The following is a 22,366-nucleotide window of genomic DNA, read 5'->3' as shown; positions in this document are numbered from 1 at the left end:
AGATGTACACATTAAAATGCAGAGTGTACTCTGTGACTCAGGATAAATGTATTAGAGCACGATTTGTCCCTTTGATTTGTTAATTTGTTGTTGTTGTTCAGTTGCTCAGTCATGTCTGACTCTCTGCAACCCCATGGACTGCAGCACACCAGGCCTCCCTGTCCCTCACCATCTCCCGGACCTTACTCAAGTGTATGTCCATTGAGTCGGTGATGCCATCCAACCATCTCATCCTCTGTCATCCCCTTCTCCTCTGCCTTCAGTCTTTCCCAGCATCAGGGTCTTTTCCAGTGAGTCAGTTCTTTGCATCAGTGGCCAAAGTACTGGAGCTTCAGTTTCAGCATCAGTCCTTCCAAAGAATATTCAGGACTGATCTCCTTCAGAATGGACTGGTTGGGTCTCCTTGCAGTCCAAGGGACTCTCAAGAGTCTTCTCCAATACCATAGTTCAAAACCATCAATTCTTCAGTGCTCAGTTTTCTTTATGGTCCAACTCTCACATCCATACATGACCACTGGGAAAACCATAGCTTTGACTAGATGGACCTTTGGCAGCAAAGTAATGTCTCTGCTTTTCAATATGCTATCAAAGTTTGTCAACTTTTCTTCCAAGGATCAAGCATCTTTTAATTACATGGTGGCAGTCACTATGTGCAGTGATTTTGGAGCCCGAAAAATAAAGTCTGCCACTGTTTCCACTGTTTCTCCATCTATTTCCCATGAAGTGGTGGGACCAGATGCCATGAGCTTAGTTTTCTGAATGTTGAGCTTTAAGCCAGCTTTTTCACTCTCCTCTTTCACTTTCATCAAGAGGCTTTTTAGTTTCTCTTCGCTTTCTGCCATAAGGGTGGTGTCATCTGCATATCTGAGGTTATTGATATTTCTCCTGGCAGTCTTGATTCCAGCTTGTGCTTCATCCAGCCCAGCGTTTGTCATGATGTACTCTGCATAGAAGTTAAATAAGCAAGGTGACAATATACAGCTTGACGTACTCCTTTCCCGATTAGGAACCAGTCTGTTGCTCCATGTCTGGTTCTAGTTTGTGGCACTGTGATGCATATGGTGCTGTGGGGCCTACCGGGAAGTATGTTCAAAGCAGGGTCATCGTGTAGGGAGCAGCTTCGTCACCCAGATACCTGAGTGGAGAGAGCTGCACACCAGCCGTGTGTCTAGGCTCTGGGGGCACAGAGGAAGCACAAGGCCTGTGTCATGATCCCCCAGAGGAGTGCAGTCAGGAGAGGCCCAGACACCGTTCACAAAGGGAACATCATCCTGTGGTCCCCACAGTCCATCGAATGTATGGTCTGAGTCCTCACCTAAAGCTGGCTTGGAGGTGTGCAGGCCCACGGGGGTATGAGGGAGGGCAGGGAGCCTGAGGCTCAGGTCCTGCAAAGGAATCTTTTTTTTTTTAATTTTTATTAATTTATTTTCAACTGTGCGGGGTCTCCGTTGCTGCACACGGGCTTCCTCTGGTTGCAGCGAGCGGGGGCGACTCTTCGTTGTGGTACACGGGCTTCTCTTGTTGTGGGCTCTAGGTGCATTGGCTCCAGGAGTGGCAGCACCTGGGCTCAGTAGATGTGGCGCATGGACCTAGCTGCCCTGCTTCATGTGGGATCTGTCCAGACCTGGGATCGAACCCGTGTGCCCTGCATTAGCAGGAGGATTCTTACCCAGTGTGCCACCAGGGAAAGTCCCCTTTTTAAAGAAATGAATTTATTATACACTTGGCTGTGCCAGGTCGTAACTGCAGCACTCAGGATCTTTCGTTGTAGAGCACAGATTCTCTGCGGTGTGCGTGGGCTTAGCTGCTCTCCTGCACGTGGGAATCTTAGTTCCCCAACGAGGGATCAAACCCATGTCCCCTGCATTGGCACGTGGAAGTCCCTGCAAGGCAGACTTAACGACTGGACTCACTTCCTTTGGGAAGTCTCCAAAGGAATCTCTTCTTGAACTTGTCCCTCCCATGGCTGACCTCTCTCCTCTTTCTCATTGTTCAGGTTCCAACCTCACAGCTGCTTTCATGCTCCAGAGGAAATTTGAGCCCAGAGGACCCCTGGTAAGAGTCAGCGGTGAGGCATGGGGAGACCAGTTGGTTGTACAGACTTCTTTTCTGCTGTTGGGGGAGAGTGATGAGGTGCTGTGAAGGGTGGGGATGGATCCTTGGTTTCCCTGGGTCTGGAGTCAGAACTGATGGGGCTGTAGAGGCCGCCTTCTGGACACGTGGAAAACAGCTAAAGCAGTGCCACTGCTCAACACTAAGGCCCTGCACTGGAGGGGCAACCAAGCCCATGTGCTGCAACTATAGAAGCCTGCTTGCTGCAATGAAGACCCAGTGCAGCCAAATCATGAAAGAAAGAAAGAAAGAAAGAAAAAGAAATAAAACTGATTTTTTTTAATGCAAAAGAAAAAAAAAAAGCAGAGCTTAATGAGGGGGGATGTTCACCATGGTCCCCATCCTGTCCCCTCCAGAATGGATCCTAGTTCTTCTACCAGGGATCAAACCCACATCCCCTGGATTGCAAGGCAGATTCTTAACCATTGGACCACCAGGGAAGTCCCAGGCTCTGCACCCTGGCATGCCTCGTCACCTTTGGTCCTCGTGGTAACTCTCAGAAGTGGTGTTATGAGAGCTCGCTCTTTTCAGTGAGACTCAGAGACTATGTCACTTGCCCGTGCTTAAACAGCTGGTGAGTGGCAGGGATCTGAGTTCAGGTCCGTGTTTCTTGAGAGCTCTTTGTGACAGAGCTGCTCCGCCTTCAGTCTACTCAGAAATCACATAGGAGTCTTGTGAAAATACAGACATTGATTACTGGGTCTGAGGCAGGGGCACTGAGTTTCTGACAGGCAGCCAGGAGATGTGGGGAAATAGGGTGCTGATGCTCTGGGAGTTGCCGGGCTCTGTGGCATCTCTGTAGGCGGCTGGGAGGCAGAGACAGCAATAAGGTCCTGGCAGGTATGCTCAGCCCATCACTGAATGTGTGTCTCTCTCCGCTTCCCTCCTCCCCGCAATTGTTGTTGTTACTTGGCCCCACGTAAGGGATGTTTTCCGCGCAGCAGGTCAGGCTGCCCCGCCTGTGTACCCACCTTTGAACAAAGCAGCCTTTTTTGAACCTGGCCTCTGCTTCCTGAGTCATGCAAAACCCGTGTTCACAGACTGAGTGGAGCTGTTTCCTGCAGCCTGAGACAAGAAGTCCCCAGAACACATCCAGATTTCTCTTTTTTGTAGACAAGGGCTTGGCAGGGTCATGCCCAACAGAAACACCAAGCGCTAGAATATTTGGACAATATTTCTACAACACATTCAGTCAGTCTGAGACCTAAAGAATGTCTGTATGTCACTTTGCTGTACAGCAGAGATTGGCACAACATTGTAAAACAAGTATTCTTCAATTAAAGTAAGTCAACCTGAGATCTGAAAATCTGGATTCTCACAAAGGGTGAATTTGGAGCTAATTATTTCATAAACATATTTTGTCATCTGATTCTTTTGCCCAACAAACTTCCCTCCCATATTCACACTGGGGGTGGGTTAACAAGATTTCGATGCAGGTACAGCTTTTCAGGAGCACCTGCCTTGTCCGCACCTGAGACCTCAGTTTAGGCAATGCCATTATGAAACGTCCTCATTGGTCCCCCAGTTCCCAGCAAAGCAGTGAATGTCAGCTGCCCCCTCTTCCTGTTCTTCAGTGGGTAACCTAGGGCGGTAGTTACTGGGAAGCCCAGCGTGTGAAGGTTTAAGTCTGTCCTAAGCTCCATATCCCTTTCTTTTTAGATCAATTCTGAATTCTACACTGGATGGTTAGATCATTGGGGCCAACGTCATTCAACAGTCAGCTCTAAAGTGGTGGCTTTCACCCTTCATGATATGCTTGCTCTTGGGGCAAATGTAAACATGTGAGTGTTAATTTTTGGAGGGAAGGGTGTCCTCTGTAGCTGTGGGCTCATGGTGAAGCTGTGGGTTCATGATGAGCTCTGGGCTTATCTGTTCTCTTGTTTCCTTGTAGGTACATGTTTATAGGTGGCAGCAATTTTGCCTATTGGAATGGTAAGAGCGATTTAACATTTGTTTGTAGAATCTAATGGTAGAATGTTTCTGGTGCTTGATTTTGTCCATGCGTATGGCCATCTGTGATTCTTCTGGTTTGGTTTGTCTTCTCCTAAATTTTCTAATATGTAAGATTGCCTATATAATAATAAAAAATCACTTTAATTTTTTATTTATTAGGAAGAGAGATGTTGGATTTACTTTCCTATTGAGAATGATTTTTTTTTAATTGAGTATGCAGGTGTTATGAAATAATCAGTGTTATATGAATGAGTAGCTTTAGGCTGCTTATGAATTACCCTTCTATACTTGTTTTAGATGTGCAAAAGTTACTTTTTACAATTTACTTCAACATTTCAATTTAATTTACAAATGTGTAAGAATCATAGAAGTGGAATTTTTTTTCCCTATGTAAATTTGAATTTTTCTAGGTTTTCTTAATTTTATTGACGTATAGTTGCTTTATGTTGTATCTCAGGTATACAGCAAAGTGATTCAGATATATATATAGTTAGATAGACAGACAGATATAGATACAGATACATATATTTCTTTTTCAGATTCTTTTCCCTAATATGTTACTATAAGATATCGAGTTCTCCGGCTATACAGTAGGTCAAAAAATCATTTTTCTTTTATCTGGTCACACTTCATGGCATGTGAGATCTTAGTTCCTTGACTGGGGATCAAACACATACCCCGTGCACTGGAAGCATGGAGTCTTTTTCTTTTTTTGGAAGCATGGAGTCTTAACCACTGGACTGCCAGAGCATTCCTACAAAATCATTTTTCTGTAAAAAAATTTTAAGGGCTGTAAGTTGTGCATTTAGAAACTATTGTTTAAAATCAAGCTAACTGGGCAAATCATAGTCTCTGGCTCTAACTTACTTGTTCATATATTCTGGTGTTTTTTCTCTTTCTTTTTGAAAAAACATTTTGTTGAGGCATAATTCACATACCCTAAAACTGATGATTTTTAAAATATATGATGTAGTGGTATTTAGTTTAGCACAAACTTGTGCAGCCATTAACACCATCTAATTCCAAAACATTTTCATTACCCCCATAAGAAACTTCATACCCAAGAAATGCCCCCCTGCCCCTTCTCCCAGCTGTTGGCCACCACTCCTTATCTTTATGGATTTGCCTGTTCTGGACATTTAGTACAAGTAGAACCACACAGTATGTGGCCTTTTGTGTTTAATTTCTTTCATTTAGCATAATCTTCTCAAGGTTCATCCATATCACAGTGGGTATCAGTACTTCATTCTTTCTTATAGAGGAATAATATTCTATTATGCGGATATACTACATTCTGTTTCTCCATTCATCAGTGATGGACATGTGGGTTGTTTTACCTCTTTTGGCCATTATGCATAATGTTGCTATGAACATGATGTGTAAGGATTTGTTTGAACCTCTGTTTCAGTTCCTTTGACTGTACACCTAGGATTGGAATTGCTGGTTCACCTGGTAACTAACTAACTCTATTTTTAGAGGTAGAGGAACTGCCACAGTATTTTCCAAAGCAAATGCACCGTTCCTATACTTCCTATATGGTCTTTTTTTTTTTGGCCATACCACTTGGCATGTGGGATCTGAGTTCCCTGACCAAGGATTGAACCCTCGCCCCCTGCAGTGGAAGCACAGAGTCTTGACCACTGGACCACCAGGGAAGTCCCTCCACGGTCTTTTTTTGGGGACAGGAAAAATTACGATAAAATTCTCCAAGTTTACTTGGTCTGATAACCCCTTAGTGGTTTGCTGCTGATCCTGGGCCCAGAAACCTGTGGGTCTATCATGGACCTTTTTTTAGCCACAGAGGAGGTCATCAAGATCACAGCTGCAAGGTTAACAGTCAGACATGTGAGTCGTGCCATAGGCCTGGCCACTGCTGGCTGTGAGATGTCTGGGGGCTGTGCTGGGAGCTTCGGATGCCCTGCGGATCCAGTGCGGGGATATCTGCTGGGGTTGCTGAGAGGGTAAATGGGGAAAGTCCTTTGTAGACACCAAGGAGCTCAGTGAGGGCCACCTGCAGGAAGACCTTGCATCTGGAGGGCCACCTCTCTGTCACTGACCAGTTGGCTCTAATGTGCTTCCTTATTCACCCCCTCCACGAATCCATAAGATCTTGTCACAGGAGAAGGCCTTCTGTAGTAACCAGGGGCATGCTTTTGTCTTCCAGGAGCAAACACGCCCTACCAACCACAGCCCACCAGCTACGACTATGATGCCCCGCTGAGCGAGGCTGGGGACCTCACGGAGAAGTATTTTGCTCTGCGGGATATTATTCAGAAGGTGAGTGCTTTGTACATGCTCCAGGGGCTGGTCTTGGACCAAGCCTGCCTGGGACTCACGATGCTCTGTAGACATCTCCTGCAGCCTTTGTGTGTAAAAGGATGGATGAAGGGAGGCATCAACTAGACTTGCCCTCAAGGCTTGGCCACCACCCCACCCCCCCACCCCCCCACAGTTAAGAGTGAGCCTGTCAGCAAGTGAGGCCACAGCACGCGGTTATGTTGTAAAGATTAGAAAGAACATAGGTAAAGCCTCGGGAATAGTCCTTACACATATGCTCTCCTGTAAGTGTTAGCCGTTACTATTATTTATACTAAAGGTATAAATGTGTACCCGCATAAATAGCTGAAGTGTGCGGGAGAGAAAATCTATGGGCATTGTGAACACAGGGCAAGTGTGAGCTGTCAGCAGAGCTTCATTTTTCTGCTTTGGAGCAAGTGATTGCTATTTCCTCCTGGTCTGACACCTGAACACTTAGTCCTGCTAGCATTGTGACCTTTTGAAGCATCTAACGCACCCAGGTGGGGTTTCCTGTCTCTGTGTGGCTTTAAAAAAAAAAAAACCCACAGTTTTTCTGCTCAGTCACCTGCGTTTTGAAGTTAAAAAACAAAGGTTTTCTGCCTATAAATGGTATAAACTTTTTTTTTTGTTTTCAGCATAGTCTCAATTTAAGCCTAAGTGGTAACGTTAATATTATGAAATACTTTAAGCCTATTAAAAAGTAGAGTCAATACCTAACTACTCAGAGTTTGTTCATTTCATCTGCATTTTCAGATGTGTGGTTGAAATGTTGCTCGTGTCATTTTTATTGTGGGTTTAATCTCTAGAATTTAGAGTGATGGCTCCCAAGTTCTGCCTTGTACATTTGTTCTCTGTTTCAAAGCTCTTTGTTCCTGTCTTTATAGTTTCCTTCCTTTATTTGAAGCTTGGCTTTTTAAACCAGACTTTGTTCTTTTCTAACATAAATAGTCAAGTCTGTACCTTTCCTTCAAGTACTGCTATGTGCATCTCGTAAGTCTTGATGTATAATATATTTATTATTATTTGCTTTTAAACATGCTTGTTTTGACTTCTCTTTGACCCTTCAAATGTTCAGAAGTGAGGTTTTAAAATATGAAACACAAATATTTTTCTAGTCTGATGGTTTCTCTCATAGTTGCATTCTGGTTAGAGAATGTTTTGAGTGTAATACCAATCCCTTGAAATGTACTGAACATCCTCATACAGCCTGGCTTATACCAATATGAACAAAAATATTCCATGTATTCTTGAAAAGACCGCATGTTTTATAACTGTTGGCTATAATCTGTATAGGTGTTCATTTGATTAAGCTTATTAATGGTGCTATTGGTATCCTTTATATCCTTCCTAATTTTTGTGAGTTTATTCTATTAGTTATTGAGAGAGTTGTGTTTATGTATTTCTCCTTGTACTTCTGTCAGTTTTTGAGGCCATATTATTAGAATACAAATTGAGAATTAAATCTTTTGGTATCATATGGAAACTACCTCTGATACTGATTTTTGCCTTAGAATCTGTTATGTCTGATACTAATACACTTACCTGCATTCTTTTACCTGGTGTATCTTTGCACAGAAAGATATCCTTCCATAGCCTTTCTTAAAAAACATCCCCGAAACTCTGTCCCAAAACAGAAACAAACTCACAGACATAGAGAACAGACTTGCAGCTGCCAAGGGACAGCAGGACGGATTGGGAGCATGGGGTTAGCAGAGAGAGACTATGACGCCTAGGATGGATAGACAGCAAGGTCCTTCTCTAGAGCACAGGGGACCAGATGCAATATCTTTGTAATAAGCCATAATGAAAAATAATGTATAAGTGTATAACTGACTTCGTTGTACAGCAGAAATTAACACAACACTGTAAATCAATAAAAATAAAATAAAAAATAAAAACATACATCCTTTGTAAACAGGATATAGCTGGATTTTTTAGAAATCTCGTCTGAACATTTTGTCTTTTAACTGGTGCACCTGCTCATCATCATTTCATTATAACTCTTGATACACATCGATTCATCTCAGCCATCTTGTAGTTATCTGCTTGCCTGCCTTTTCTGTTTCGTCTTCCTCTCTTACTTTCTTTGACCTGTTTATTTTTGTTTTCTTATATCACCGCCCCCTCCACACCCGAATTTGGATGTTATCCTCTGTATTTTCGTTTCTTTAGGGGTTACCTGTTGAAGTGTGAAGTATGCGCACCCCACCCTCCCCAGAAAAGCACAGCTCGTGAGTGTAGAGCTCAGTGAATTTATAAAACACAGACTCCTGGAGCCAACACACAACCCCTCAGAAGCTTCCCTCATGTTTCTTCCAATTACTGACTTTCCACTGACCTTGATCACCACAAGTTAGCTGTGCTTGTTTTTTGACTTTATATAGATGGGTTCATACAATATGCACTCTTTTATATCTGGCTTTCAAAAAACTTTAACATTCAGTTTTATAATAATTTAAAATTAATCTATATCTTTACTTCCTTCCTACAACCAGAACTTTAGTTCACGTTAACTTCAATTACATCCCTCCTGACTTACATGCTCTGAATGGCGCGTATTTTAGTAGTGGGCTAGTTGTGGATGTGAATCTTCAAGAGACATTTGTTTTCTCCCCAGTTTATCTCTGTGCAACAAATTACCCACAAACTTAGTAGCTTAAAACAACAGATGTTAGGAGTTCCCTGCTTACCTGCTGGTTAGGATTCTGGCTTCCACCGTCATGTCCCGGGTTCAGTCCCTAGCTGGTGAATCCCCCAAGCTTCGTGCCATGGCCAAACATGTATATATACGACCTCACACCGTTTCTGACAGTGAAGAATATAGGGTGGCTTAGCTGTATGTTCTAGCTCATGAATTCTCCTGAGGCTGCAGTGAAAGCTGTTAGCCAAGCAGCAGACTCTAAAGACTTGCGTGGGGCTAAAGGACCCACTTCTTTCTTTTTTTTTTTTAAATTGAAGTATAGTTGATTTACAATATTATGTTAGTTTCCCCTATACAGCAAAGTGATTCAGTTATACATATATATACATATTCTTTTCCACCATGGTTTATTAGAGGATACTGGACATAGTTCCCAGGGCTATGCAGTAGGTCTTGTTATCTATTTTATATATACAGTAGTGTGTCTGTGTAACCCCAAACTCCTAATTTATCCCTCCCCCGCCCTTTTTCCCCTTTGGTAAACATAAATGTGTTTTCTTTTGAACTGTGTTAATGACTTTATGTTTGGCTGCACCGGGCCTTCCTTGCTGCATGAGGGCTTTCTCTGGTTGTGGCGAGCAGGGACTGCTCTTCACTGCGGCGCACAGGCTTCCCATCGCGGCGGCTTCTCTTGTTGTGGAGCACAGGCTTCAGGAGTTGTGACTCTCGGCTGTAGAGAGTGGGCTCAGTAGCTGTGGCGCCTGAGCTCCACAAGGCCTGTGGGATCTTCCTGGACCAGGTATCAAACGCGTGTCCTCTGCGTTGACCAGCAGATGCTTAACCCCTAGACCACCAGGGAAGTCCCCGTAAGTGTGTTTTCTATGTCAGTGAGTCTGCTTCTGTTTTGTAAACTAGTTCATCTGTACTAATTTTTAGATCACATATAAGTGGTGTTATATGGTATTTCTCTTTTTCTGTTTCTCGTAGAATGATCATCTGTAGGTCCACCCTACAAAATGGCATAATTTTATTCTTCCTTATGGCTTAGTAATAGTCCATTGTATATCTGTACCACATCTGCTTTATCCATTCATCTGTCAGCGGACATTTAGGTTGCTTCCATGCCTTGGCTACTGTGAATAGAGCTGCTACAAACACTGGGGTGCATGTTTCTTTTTTGAATTACAGTTTTGTCCAGATACAGTCTTAGGAGTGGCATTGCAGGATCATATGGCAGCTCTATCTTTAGTTTTTGAGGAACCTCCATGGAGACATAGTGGCTGCAACAACTTACATTCCCACCAGCTCCCCTTTGAAAGGTCCATCTCACATGGCTAAGGGCAGGTCACTAAAGTTCCTTGCCATGTAGGACTCTCCATGAGGTGGCTCACAACGTGGCTTCCCCCACAGATCTGTGAGAGAGCGGGCACCTCCAGATGAAAGTTGCAATCTTTTAAAAAAAAATTTTTTTTTAAATTTATTTATGCCACATGGGATCTTGTTTCTCTACCAGGAATTGAACCCATGCCCTCTGCAGTGGACGCACGGAGTCTTAACCACTGGACTCCCAGGGAATCACTGAATCACTGAATTCCCTAAGTTGCAGTCTTTTAGTTACCTAAACAAAGAATGACATCCCATCCCTTTTCCACATTCTTTCCTCCAGAAGCCAGTTGCTAAGTCTGGGCCATCTTCACAAGGCCTAAGTTCCACTTACCGAGGTGAAGAGGACCAGAGAATTTGGGGCGTATTGTTAAGCGATCGCATCCCCCTACAGTCAGGGCCAGATCTGTTACGGTCAACACTCATTGTAACCAGAGGTAACTTTTGGTTATGCTGCTAATCAAACAGGTTCATTTATTTCCTTTAAGGAAACAAAGGAAATTTATAGAGGTTGCTTTTTTCCTTTTTGACCTAATTTTGTTTAATTATATAAAATTACAAAGTATCAGTATCTTTAAATGTTTCCTCAATGACCGTTAAGATTTTCAAGAAAGATGTCTTCTGATTTTCTGCCTGGAGCAAGCGGCTGGCTGCCAGCATCCTGCACCCTGGAGCAGGGCTGGGGTGGCGGTAGTTACTTTTTACTCTGTACATGATCACAGTCTCCCCTTTTAAAATGCTCCACGTGTCCTTAACTCTGCAGGTTAACCAGGAACCCAAAGACCATGTTTTCTCCTCCCCAGAAAATAAATCTCTAGCCCCAGGTGGGAGAGGGCATTGCACACAAAGAGCAGTGTTTCTCAAATACCAGCACATCAGAACCATCTAGTAACTTGATGGAAATTCCAATTCCAGTGAATCAGAAACTCTGTGGGTAGGGCCACCAATCCAGGATTTTACAGTCAGAGGAACCTCTGACATGCGCTAGAGTTTGAGAACCCTTAGCTTGGAGAAGAAGAAATCATGCTCCTTATTTACTTAAGCACCGGTACCTCCCAGGTTTGGAAGTACCTGGTGCCGCCAGTTTTGAGCCTTTTAGTAATTCTTCAGAACCAAATTGAACTGGTTCTTAGTTTCCTCCCATTCTCTTTGCCTTTCTTCCTACTGATTTGCTATTCATTTGTCCCATTTTCCAGCTTCCAAAATTTTGTTGCTGTTGTCTCCTCTCCTGTTCTTCAGTTCTGTGCATTTGCGTCTTAAACAGAAATCTGTTCACTGAGATTTTACTGGTGTTTTGGGCAAGAATGGCATCAGAAGTTCTGTTTAGTGAGCCTTCTTAACCTAAATGGCCTCATTCTCCGTAATGCAATCATCACGTGCTATTGTAGATGTGCCGTGTACTCGGCTACATGCTATTATACTATTCAGATCTACTGCCATTTACTGAAACCGTTTCTCATTGATGGGCATTTAGATTATTTTGAACTTTTATTTTACTTACTTAAAATTTTTTAAATTAATGTGGCTTCACCGGGTCTTTGTTGCAGCATGTGGAATTTTTAGTTATGGCATGTGGGATCTAGTTCCCCCACCAAGGGTCGAACCTGGGCGCCCCCCCCCCCCCCCCCCCGCATAGTGGAAGCCCAGAGTCTTAGCCACTGGAAAGTCCTAGTCTTCCGTCTATAGTCTTTCAGAATTTCCCCAGCTATTATAAACTTTCATATTATTCTATCAACTTCAAAACAAAAACTCAGGATACCTGTTGATGTTTTAATTAGTTTTGTGTTAAATTTATACATCAACTTAGGGGTGATATTTACTGTATTGAGACTTAGCCAAGAAAATGGTTTTCTGTCTATTCAAGTCTTCTCTGATGTCCTTGTTTTAAAGTTTTCTTAAAAAAATAGTCCCTGTCCATTTCTGAATATGTTTATTCTCAAGTATTCTGTGTTCCTAATTCTAATATTATTATAAATGGAGTCTTTTATTTCTTCATGAGAAATATTATGATATATATTTGTCTTCAAAATATGACATCTTGAAATTTTTTTAATATATAGAATAATGTTGCAGACACTCATGTACCCAATACCTAGATATAACACAGGTTATTATGAAATCTTTGCTTCTAATTATTTAAGAAAATAATACAATGCAGATAAAGCTGGGTCTGTCTGCTGTTTCTTGCCCTCCCTGCTCAGATGGACGAAGAAGGAATGGTGTTTATCCTTACATACATTTTGTGATTTTACCACAAATGCATGCATCCTCATATACTATATTTAATTTATTTAGTCTCTTTAAATTGTACATGAATATTCCATTGTACTTTCCTTTTTAAATTATTGACTGATTTCTAGGATTTTATTAATGTTATAGTGCCTGTGGACTTATTTCTGTTGCTTCATCTCACAAACCATTTCAGATTTATTTATTTATTTTTAAACAAATTTATTTAGATATAAATCACATACTGTGAACTTCACCCATTTAAAGTACACAATTCAGTGGATTCTGAACGTTAATTTTTTTTAACTGTGGTAAAACATAAATCACATTAAATTTGGCGTCTTCATCATTTTTAAGTGGTTAAAAGTTCAGTGGCATAAATTTCATTCATAACGTTGTGTAACCATGGACATTATCTATTCACGAAATCTTTTCATTCGCCCAGACAGAAACGCTGTTATGCAATAAGTCCCCTCTACGGCCTCCTTTCAGCCACTGGGAAGCTCTCGTCTACTTTCTGCCTCTGTGGATTTGCATACTCTAGATGTTTCAGAGAAGAGGCACCATACAGTATTTTCCTTTCGTGACTGACTTATTTCATTTAGCATGTTTTCAAGATTCAGCAACATTATAGCATGTATCAGAATTTAATTCCCTCTTATGGTGAATAATACTTTATGGTATATATACAGTCAGTGCTCCGTATCTGTGGGTTCCACATCTGCAGACTCAACCAACCACAGATTAAGGGGGGAAAAAAGCAAAACAGAAAGTTCCATAAAGCAAAACTTGAGGTGGTTGCATAGCACCAAGTTTTACATGACACTGACATTGTATTTACAACTATTTACATAGCATTTATACTGTATTATAGGTAATCTGGAGATGATTTAAAGTACATGGGAGGGCTTCCCTGGTGGCTCAGTGGTGAGGAATCCACTTGCCAAAGCAGGAGACTCAGGTGTGATCCCTGGTTTGGGACGATCCCTCACACCTCGGAGCAACGGAGCTCGTGTGCCACAACCACTGAGGCTGTGCTCTAGAGCCTAGAGTGGCATCTGTTGAGCCTGCTTGCCACAGCTGCTGAAGCCCACGTGGCCTGGAGCCTGTGCTCCGCCACAGGAGAAGCCGCTGCCGTGAGAAGCCCATGCACTGCAACGCACCGCAGCCCCCGCTCACAACTAGAGAACAGCACGCACAGCGCAGCCAAAAAAGTGTTTGATTATTAAAAAGTACATGGGAGGCTGTGCACGGGACACATGCAGATATACTCAGATTTCTAACATCCTGGAATTTTGGCATCTGCAGGAGTGCTGGTGGCAGTACCCTGCAGGTACGAAGGGAAACCTTGTGTACCAGTTTATCTGTTCATTTCATTCATCTCTTGATGGACACTTTGAATTGTGTGACACTCTTGGCTATTTTGAATAACACTGTATTAAACATCAGGGCACAAATATCTGTTCAAGTCCTGCTTTCCATTCGTTTGGCTATGTACCTTGCAGTGGTATTGCTGGAGAGGCTTATTTTTAGAATGCTTTTGGATGAGATGGCTGGATGGCATCATGGACTCGATGGACGTGAGTCTGAGCGAACTCCGGGAGGTGGTGGTGAACAGGGAGGCCTGGCGTGCTGCGATTCATGGGGTCACAAAGAGTCGGACACGACTGAGTGACTGAACTGAACTGAACTTTCTTTCTGAAATAATGAACTTTTCTATGCCTAATAAGAAAAAAAATGCAAATCAAACTTACAAACAGATATTTACATGTGCTTTTTTGCACGAAACATCGTCTTATCTTTGGCCTCATCACAACCTCACACTCTTAATCTCCTGTACGTTTAGCTGCTGCTTTCTGCCTCTTCCCCACTCCTGCAGCCCCTCACATTTTCTTGACCTTCCCTGGCCTTATGATTGCTGGCTGTTAGAGTCACTGTCGCCCTGCATAGCTCTCTCTGCTGCTGTTCAGGCTCCATGCTCCATACACCAGCCTGGGCCATTCTGCTGCCACACTCTGGCCCTGGAAACAGGCAGGAGGATTGTGAGCATCAGTGTCAACTGGCTGAAACAGGGACTTGTACTTCCAGCCTCAACTGGACCTTTAACTGTCTGCACTTTTCTGTCTCCACCCTCATCTCTTCTCCCCGTCCAGTGTGAACCATCACGGCCACACTTTTCCCATAATGTACAGGTGATGCTGTCTCTTCCTTCATCAAGAACATTAATGCTGCCGAAAAAGCCAGGTGGCATAGCTATACATTTCAGAGAGGGTATCGGATGAGGCATGAAAAGCGAACGTATATTTAAATGAGCAAAACCAAATCATTAAAATTTATGGATACCAGAGAATAAGGGGGGAGGAATAAACTGGGAGGTTGGGATTAAGGTATACACACTGCTATATATAGACAACTAATAAGAACCTGCTGTATAGCACAATGGCATCCCACTCCACTACTCTTGCCTAGAAAATCCCATGGACGGAGGAGCCTGGTGGGCTGCACTCCATGGGGTCACACGACTGACGCAACTTCACTTTCACCTTTCACTTTCATGAATTGGAGAAGGAAATGGCAACCCACTCCAGCGTTCTTGCCTGGAGAATCCCAGGGACGGGGCAGCCTGGAGGGCTGCCGTCTCTGGGGTCGTACAGAGTCGGACATGACTGAAGCGACTTAGCAGCAGCAGCAGCAGCTGTATAGCACAGGGAACTCTACTCAATACTCAGCAATGGGAAAAGAATCTGAAAAAAAAAAAAGTGGATATATGTATATGCATAACTGATCCCACTTCATAGATCACAGCCTATGGGTCATGCCATACAGGGTCACCCAAGATGGACAGGTCATAGTGAAGAGTTTTGATAAAACATGGTCCACTGGAGGAGGAAATGGCAACCCACTCTGGGAGTCTAACCTGGAGAACCCCATTAACAGTATGAAAAGGCAAAAAGATATAACACTGGAAAATGAGTCCCTCAGGTCAGAAGGTGTCCACTGTGCTACTGGGGAAGAGCAGAGGGCAATCACTAATAGCTCCAGAAAGAATGAAGAGACTGGGTCAAAGCGAAAACAATGCTCAGGTATGGATGTATCTGGTGGTAAAAGTAAAATCCAATGCTGTAAAGAACAATATTGCATAGGAACCTGGAATTTTAGTTTCATGAGTCAAGGTAAAGTGGACATGGTCAAGCAGGAGATGGCAAGATTGAGCATCGAAATCTTAGGAATCAGTGAACTAAAATGAACGGGAAGGGGCCAGTTTAATTCAGACGACCATTTTGTCTACTACTGTGGGCAAGAATCCCTTAGAAGAAATGAAGTAGCCCTCACAGTCAACAAGAGTCCAAAATGCAGTACCTGGATGCAACCTCAAAAACGACAGAATGATCTCAGTTCATTTCCAAGGCAAACCATTCAACCTCACTGTGATCCAAGTCTAAGCCCCAACCACTGATGCCAAAGAAGCTGAAGTTGACAGGTTCTATGAAGACGTACAACACCTTCTAGAACTAACACTAAAAAAAGATGTCCTTCTCATCATAGGGGATTGGAATGCAAAAGTAGAAAGTCAAAAGATACTTGGAATAACAGGCAAGTTTGGCATTAGAGTACAAAAAGAAGCAGGGCAAGGGAAAGAGAACATGCTGGTCATATATCAAATACCCTTTTCCAACAACCCAAGAGATGACTCTACACATGGACATCATCAGATGGTCAATACTGAAATCAGACTGATTATGTTATTTGTAGCCAAAGATGGAGAAGCTCAGTACAGTCAGCAAAAACAAGATGTGGAGCTGACTGTGGCTCAGATCATGAACTCCTTATTGCAAAATTTGGGCTTAAGTTGAAGAAAGTAGGGGAAACTATTAGGCCACCCAGATTCGACCTAAATAAAATCTCTTATGATTATACAGTGGAGGTGACAAATAGACTCAAGGGATTAGATCTAATAGAGTGCCCAAAGAACTATGGATGGAGGTTCATAACATTGGACAGGAGGCAGTGACTAAAACCATCCCAAAGAAAAAGAATGCAAGAAGGCAAAGTGGTTGTCTGAGGAGGCTTTACAAATAGCTGAGGAAAGAAGAGAAGTGAAAAGCAAAGGAGAAAGGGAAAGATACACCCAACTGAATGCAGAGTTCCAGAGAAGAGCAAGAAGAGACAAGAAGGCCTTCTTAAATGAACAATGCAGAGAAACAGAGGAAAACAACAGAATGGGAGAGACTAGAGATTTCTTCAAGCAAATTAGAGATATCAAGAGAACATTTCATGTAAGGATGGGTCCAATAAAGGACAAAAATGATAAGGACCTAACAAAAGCAGAAGAAATTAAGAAGAGCTGGCAAGAATACACAGAAGAACTATATAAAAAAGGTCTTAATGACTTGGATAACCACTGTATTGTGGTTACTCTCTTAGGGCCAGATATCCTGGAATATGAGGTCAGGTGAACCTTAGGAAGCATTATTACAAACAAAGCTAGTGGAAGTGATGGAATTCCAGCTGAGGTATTTCAAATTCTAGAAGATGATGCTGCATTCAATGTGTCAGCAATTTTGGAAAACTCAGCAGTGGCCACAGGACTGGAAAATGTCAATTTTCATTCCAGTCCCAAAGAAGGGCAATGCCTTAGAGTGTTCAAGCTACCACACAATTGCTAGCAAGGTGATGCTCAAAGTCCTTCAAGCTCAGCTTCAGCAGCTCATGAACCGAGAACTCCCAGATGTACGAGCAAAGAGACAGAGGAACCAGAAATCAAATTGTCAACATTCACTGGATCATGGAGATTGCAAGGGAGTTCCAGAAAAACTCTACTTCTGTTTCACTGACTACACCAAAGACTTTGACTGTATGGATCACACCAAACTGTGGAAAATTCTGAAAGAGATGGGAATACAAGACCACCTTACCAGTCTCCTCAGAAACCTGTATGCAGGTGTCAAGAAGCAACAGTTAGAACCAGACATGGAGCAACTGACTGGTTCAAAGTTGGGAAAGGAGTATATCATGGCTGTATATTGTCACTCTGCTTATTTAACTTATATGCAGAGTACATCATGTGAAATGCTGGGCTGGATGAATCACAAGCTGGAATCAAGATTGCCAGGAGAAATACCAAAACCTCGGATATGCAGATGGTATCAGTCTAATGGCAGAAAGTAAAGAGGAACTAAAGAGCCTCTTGATGAGAATGAAAGAAGAGAGTGAAAAAGCTGGCTTGAAACTCAGCGTTCAAAAAACTAAGATCATGGCATCTGGTTCCATCACTTCATGGCAAATAGAAGTCGAAAAAGTGGAAGCAAGACAGATTTTATTTTCTTAAGCTACAAAATCACTGTGGACGGTGACTGCAGCCATGAAATTAAAAGACACTTGCTCCTTGGAAGGAAATGTATGACCAACATAGACAGCATATTAAAAAGCAGAGACCTCGCTTTGCTGACAAAGATCTGTATCATCAAACCTATGGTTTTTCTAGTAGTCAAGCACGGATACGAGAGTTTAACCATAAAGAAAGCTGAGTGCCAAAGAATTGATGCTTTCAAATTGTGGTGCTGGAGAAGACTCTTGAGAGTCCCTTGGACAGCAAGCAGATCAAACCAGTCAATCCTAAAAGAAGTCAACTCTGAATACTCATTGGTAGGACTGATGCTAAAGCTGAAGATCTAATACTTTGGCCACCTGATGTTAAGAGCTGACTCACTGGAGAAGACTCTAATGCTGGGAAAGATTTAAGGCAAAAGGAGAAGAAAGCAGCAGAGAATGAGATGGTTGGATAGCATCACCAACTCAATGGACATAATTTGAGCAAACTCTGGGAAATAGTGAAGGACAGAGGAGCCTGGTGTGCTGCAGTCCATGGGGTCACAAAGAGATACAACTTAGTGACTGAACAACGTTACTGATTCACTTTACTGTAAACCAGAAACTAACACAACACTAAATCAATTATACTCCAATGAAAAAAATTTTAATCATTGCAAGTTAAAATTTTTTTAAGATTAAAATAATTGGAAACGTCACAAAACTTAAAAACGTATTTTGATTCATTCACTGCTTGAAACACCTCTGCCATCCTTCTTTGCTTTTGGCTTCATGCTGTTTTATTGTCTCTTCAAATGACAGCAGTGTTTGTGATCTTCTCTAGTGAGATTGGCTCTTGAGTGTGGTTGATAGAAATTTCTTTTTCAGTATTGACAGTTTAGAAAAACAGAAAAGCTTCACATTTTGTTACCGATAGTGTTGTATGACTATTTAGTATTGTCATGCAAATTGGGAAGGTGTCTTTCAAGTTCTTGCATGCATGAGCAATAATATTTGGAAGAAATTACAGACAGGTGCTGGCTGCATAGCATTTCAAACCCTGTTTCCCTTACACAACCCACATATTTCTGGGGGTGGATGCCTTAGAGCACAGTCATGTTGCAAGTCAGCAAAATCTGTTAGCAATAGTTTACCTACTCATGGGAGTGACAGTGCAGCTTGTAAATATATTTTCCACCCAAATTAAATAAATCCCCACCTCAACTGTCCTTTGGTTGAATCAAGGCCTGTAGCCACTCTAAAGCCCCTTCACCTAAGAGCATGCTTGACAGAGGAAAACTAGTGCAGAAAAAGACGAGTGTTTTAGCCTTTTGTGGTTAAATTGTGTTACTTTGCAAATTTTACAGAAACCTCTGATCACGCACTGCTAGGACCCTCCCTTGGGGAGGGAGTTACCCTTGGGGGCACTTCTGGGTGCAGGAGATGAGTTCAGAGGCTGCTAAAGTAACCAAGGAATGAGATGACGGCACAGGCAGCAGGGAGTGGAGAGACAGCAATTGATTTGAAAAATATTTGGGAGGTAAAATTGGTGACAAAGGGAAGCGAGAGTGTTAGTGGCTCAGTCATGTCCGACTCCTTGCAGACTCATAGACTGTAGCCTACCAGGCTCCTCTGCCCTTGGGATTCTCCAGGCAAGAATACTGGAGTGAGTTGCCATTCCCTTCTCCAGGGGATCTTCCTGACCCAGGGATCAAACCTGGGTCTCCTGCACTGCAGGCAGATTCTTTACCATCTGAGCCACTAGGGAAGCCCAAAATTGGTAGGATTTAGCAACTGGCTGAATGCAGGTGTGAGGAAGAATGAGGAGTCGTTGATTGGTCCGTGTTACAACGTTAGCTGGATAACTGGATGGGTATTGGGGTTAGCAACTAAGACAGAGAGCTACAAGGAAAACACGGTGGGAAGTAGGGTGGGGGAGAAAAGTCAGTTATGCTCAGGATGCCTCTGGGGACAACTAGGGGAGGCCTGGCAGGCAACTCACTTAAGAGTGAAAAGTTCCAGGAAGAAGTCGTTAGGACAGACATGGATTCCACAGTCATTGTGGAGGCGGAGGAGAGAGGCTGAGATTGCACATGGGGAGCTGATCAAGAAGGGCAGTGGGCCAAGCAAAGGACCAGTCCAGAGGATCCCAGGTGTTTAACCAGTGGCCACAGTAAGGTGAACTCATGAAGGAGACCGAATCTTCAGAAATTTACGTGATTCAGTAGCTTATGATAGATTGCAACGTAACGTGTAGTTGTCTTTCCGCTCGTTCTCTGTGTTGATATTTTAGGTATAGGAAGAGAAAAAAGAACAACTTCAAAAGTGGGCTCTTTCTTAGGAGACGTCGTAGATGTTCAGCTAGCTGGTTTGTTAGATGGTGTTCAGAGTATTTGTTTGCATGGGGGAAAAGAAGTAGGATCATAAATATCCCCATATACACCTTTTCCTGCCTCTTTCCTTCCCCAAAGACTTACAAAGTTGAATGGGTCTCTTCTTTAGTCCATCTCAAGACTAAGCTGGGTGGAGATGGACAGTCTCTTTCACTGATGTGGACTCCTTCCCAGAGGGCTCCACCAGCCTGTGCTCAGTGGTGAAGGCTCCAGGCAGCCCTCCAGGCAGCACAGGACTCTTTTAAGGCATGACAGTGCTCTTGATATTTGCATTTTTAAAGCTATTCTCTTTGCTGTGGGTAAAACTCAACCAACTTGGTTAACACTTTGACCTCGAGGATGAACCGTAAGACTGTAGGGTAAGCGCCCTCCTACTCATTACCAATTCCTGAGAGGGGCAGTGGTGAGTTTATTTTCATATGCTTTTGAATGAGAGTTTTGTTCCAGTTCTTAATAGGGGTTCTATCAAAGATGAGTCCAGCTGACTTTTTGAAGATGGGTTATTCTGTAGAAATTAATCAAGTTGTAGTTGGTGACCTTGATGAGTGGAGTGAATCCTGGAATTCCTTGAGGGTGGCATTGGGGCTGGGTGGTAACAGGGCATGGGAGAATGGCCAACGTGATTCTCAGTATTTCAGAAGCTTAATGACATTTGAACCTTGACCCAGGACTAGTCACACTGGCTGAATGTCCCCTTGGTTTATGGCTAGAATGACATTAGTTCAGTGGGTGAACCAGCTGTCTCTTAATGGTGCTGGTGGAAACATAGTGTTTATGTCAGATAATTAAGGATGACAATGTCAATGTTGTTTAATGAACGTTAGTCTTTAAAAAAAATTTATTGAGGCACAGTTGATTTATAGTGTTGTGTTAATTTCTGCTGTACAACAAAGTGACTCAGTTATACATATAGATACATTCTTTTACATATTCATTTCCATTATGGTTTATCAGAGGATACTGATTATAGTTCCCAGTGGTACACAGTAGGACTTGTTGTTTATCCATCCTACGTGTAATAGCCTGCATCTGCTAATCCAAATAAATAGTCTTTTAAAGCATCACCTAAACTCCTGTGGCATTAGTCCATTTATTTCCTGCATACCTGGCTTTTTCAGTCTGTCTTCCGAAGTGATTTCTCTGAAACACTGATCTGGTCAGGATGCCTTCCATGACTCCACCTCTATTTTCATCAAGCCTCATCTTTCAATTCTCCTTTCTATTTAAGCCATTTTTTAAAAATTTAAGTATAATTTACAATGCTGTGTTAGGTTCTGGTATACAACAAGATGATTCAGTTCTTTTCCACTCTTTTTCAGATTCCTTTCCTATATTACAGGTATTGAATATAGTTCCCCGTTCTATGCAGGTCTCCCTTTCTTGTACATGACTGTCTAGCCTGAAGATAAAGGCACATAAAATTCCTCAAGTTCTACAGGAGGTGCTGCTTCTACTCCTTGGCCTCTGCACAGAGTGGCCCCTCGTTTATCCATCTGGAAAATGAGGACTTGCCTCATTACCTTCTCTGGGGAGTCATCTCTCTGCAGACTTAGTCACACTTTGCTTTCTGCTACTATGTTACACTATGGAAATCTTGAATACACAACTTCTCCTAGTGTGAATATAACTCGTTTATACACACTGTCACTCTAGACTTGAGGCTGTTATTATGCTTAGTACCAAGCACAGGACCTGACACAAAGTACTTTCTTTTCATTTTTTTTTCCTGTGCCACGTGGCTTGCCAGACCTTAGTTTCCTGACTAGGAATTGAACCTGGCCCATCAGTAAAGTGCAGAGTCCTAAACACTGGGCTCCCAGTGGATTCCCCAATTACTTTCTTAAGAAGAGTTTACTAGATCAATGAACAAAAACGTTAGAGGTCTTGGGGAGAGAATAGTTGGTCACCGTTGTATCTGTTGGATTCTACTAGGAAAAGAGCAGCTTCCCACGTTGAGTTTGTCCCTCTAAATAAGTAGGATAAGAAGCAATATGATTCTTAATTCTCAATTCTGAAAACTATGATTAAAATACAAATTACTATGGAG

General features: G+C 42.6%; 1 protein-coding gene across 1 annotated transcript in view; it reads left to right on the top strand.

The window, feature by feature from the left end:
• Nucleotides 1-22,366, top strand: part of GLB1 (galactosidase beta 1) — a 100,763-nt gene that overhangs the window by 40,273 nt on the left and 38,124 nt on the right. Inside the window, exons 7-10 of the mRNA XM_015102219.3 lie at nucleotides 1,997-2,055; nucleotides 3,772-3,893; nucleotides 4,004-4,044; nucleotides 6,230-6,342. Coding sequence (XP_014957705.2) covers nucleotides 1,997-2,055; nucleotides 3,772-3,893; nucleotides 4,004-4,044; nucleotides 6,230-6,342 — 335 coding nt within the window. The remainder of the gene's footprint in view (nucleotides 1-1,996; nucleotides 2,056-3,771; nucleotides 3,894-4,003; nucleotides 4,045-6,229; nucleotides 6,343-22,366) is intronic.

This window comes from Ovis aries, chromosome 19 (assembly GCF_016772045.2).
Source record: "Ovis aries strain OAR_USU_Benz2616 breed Rambouillet chromosome 19, ARS-UI_Ramb_v3.0, whole genome shotgun sequence".
NCBI lineage: Eukaryota > Metazoa > Chordata > Mammalia > Artiodactyla > Bovidae > Ovis > Ovis aries.
This window is presented reverse-complemented; position numbering and strand designations above follow the sequence as displayed.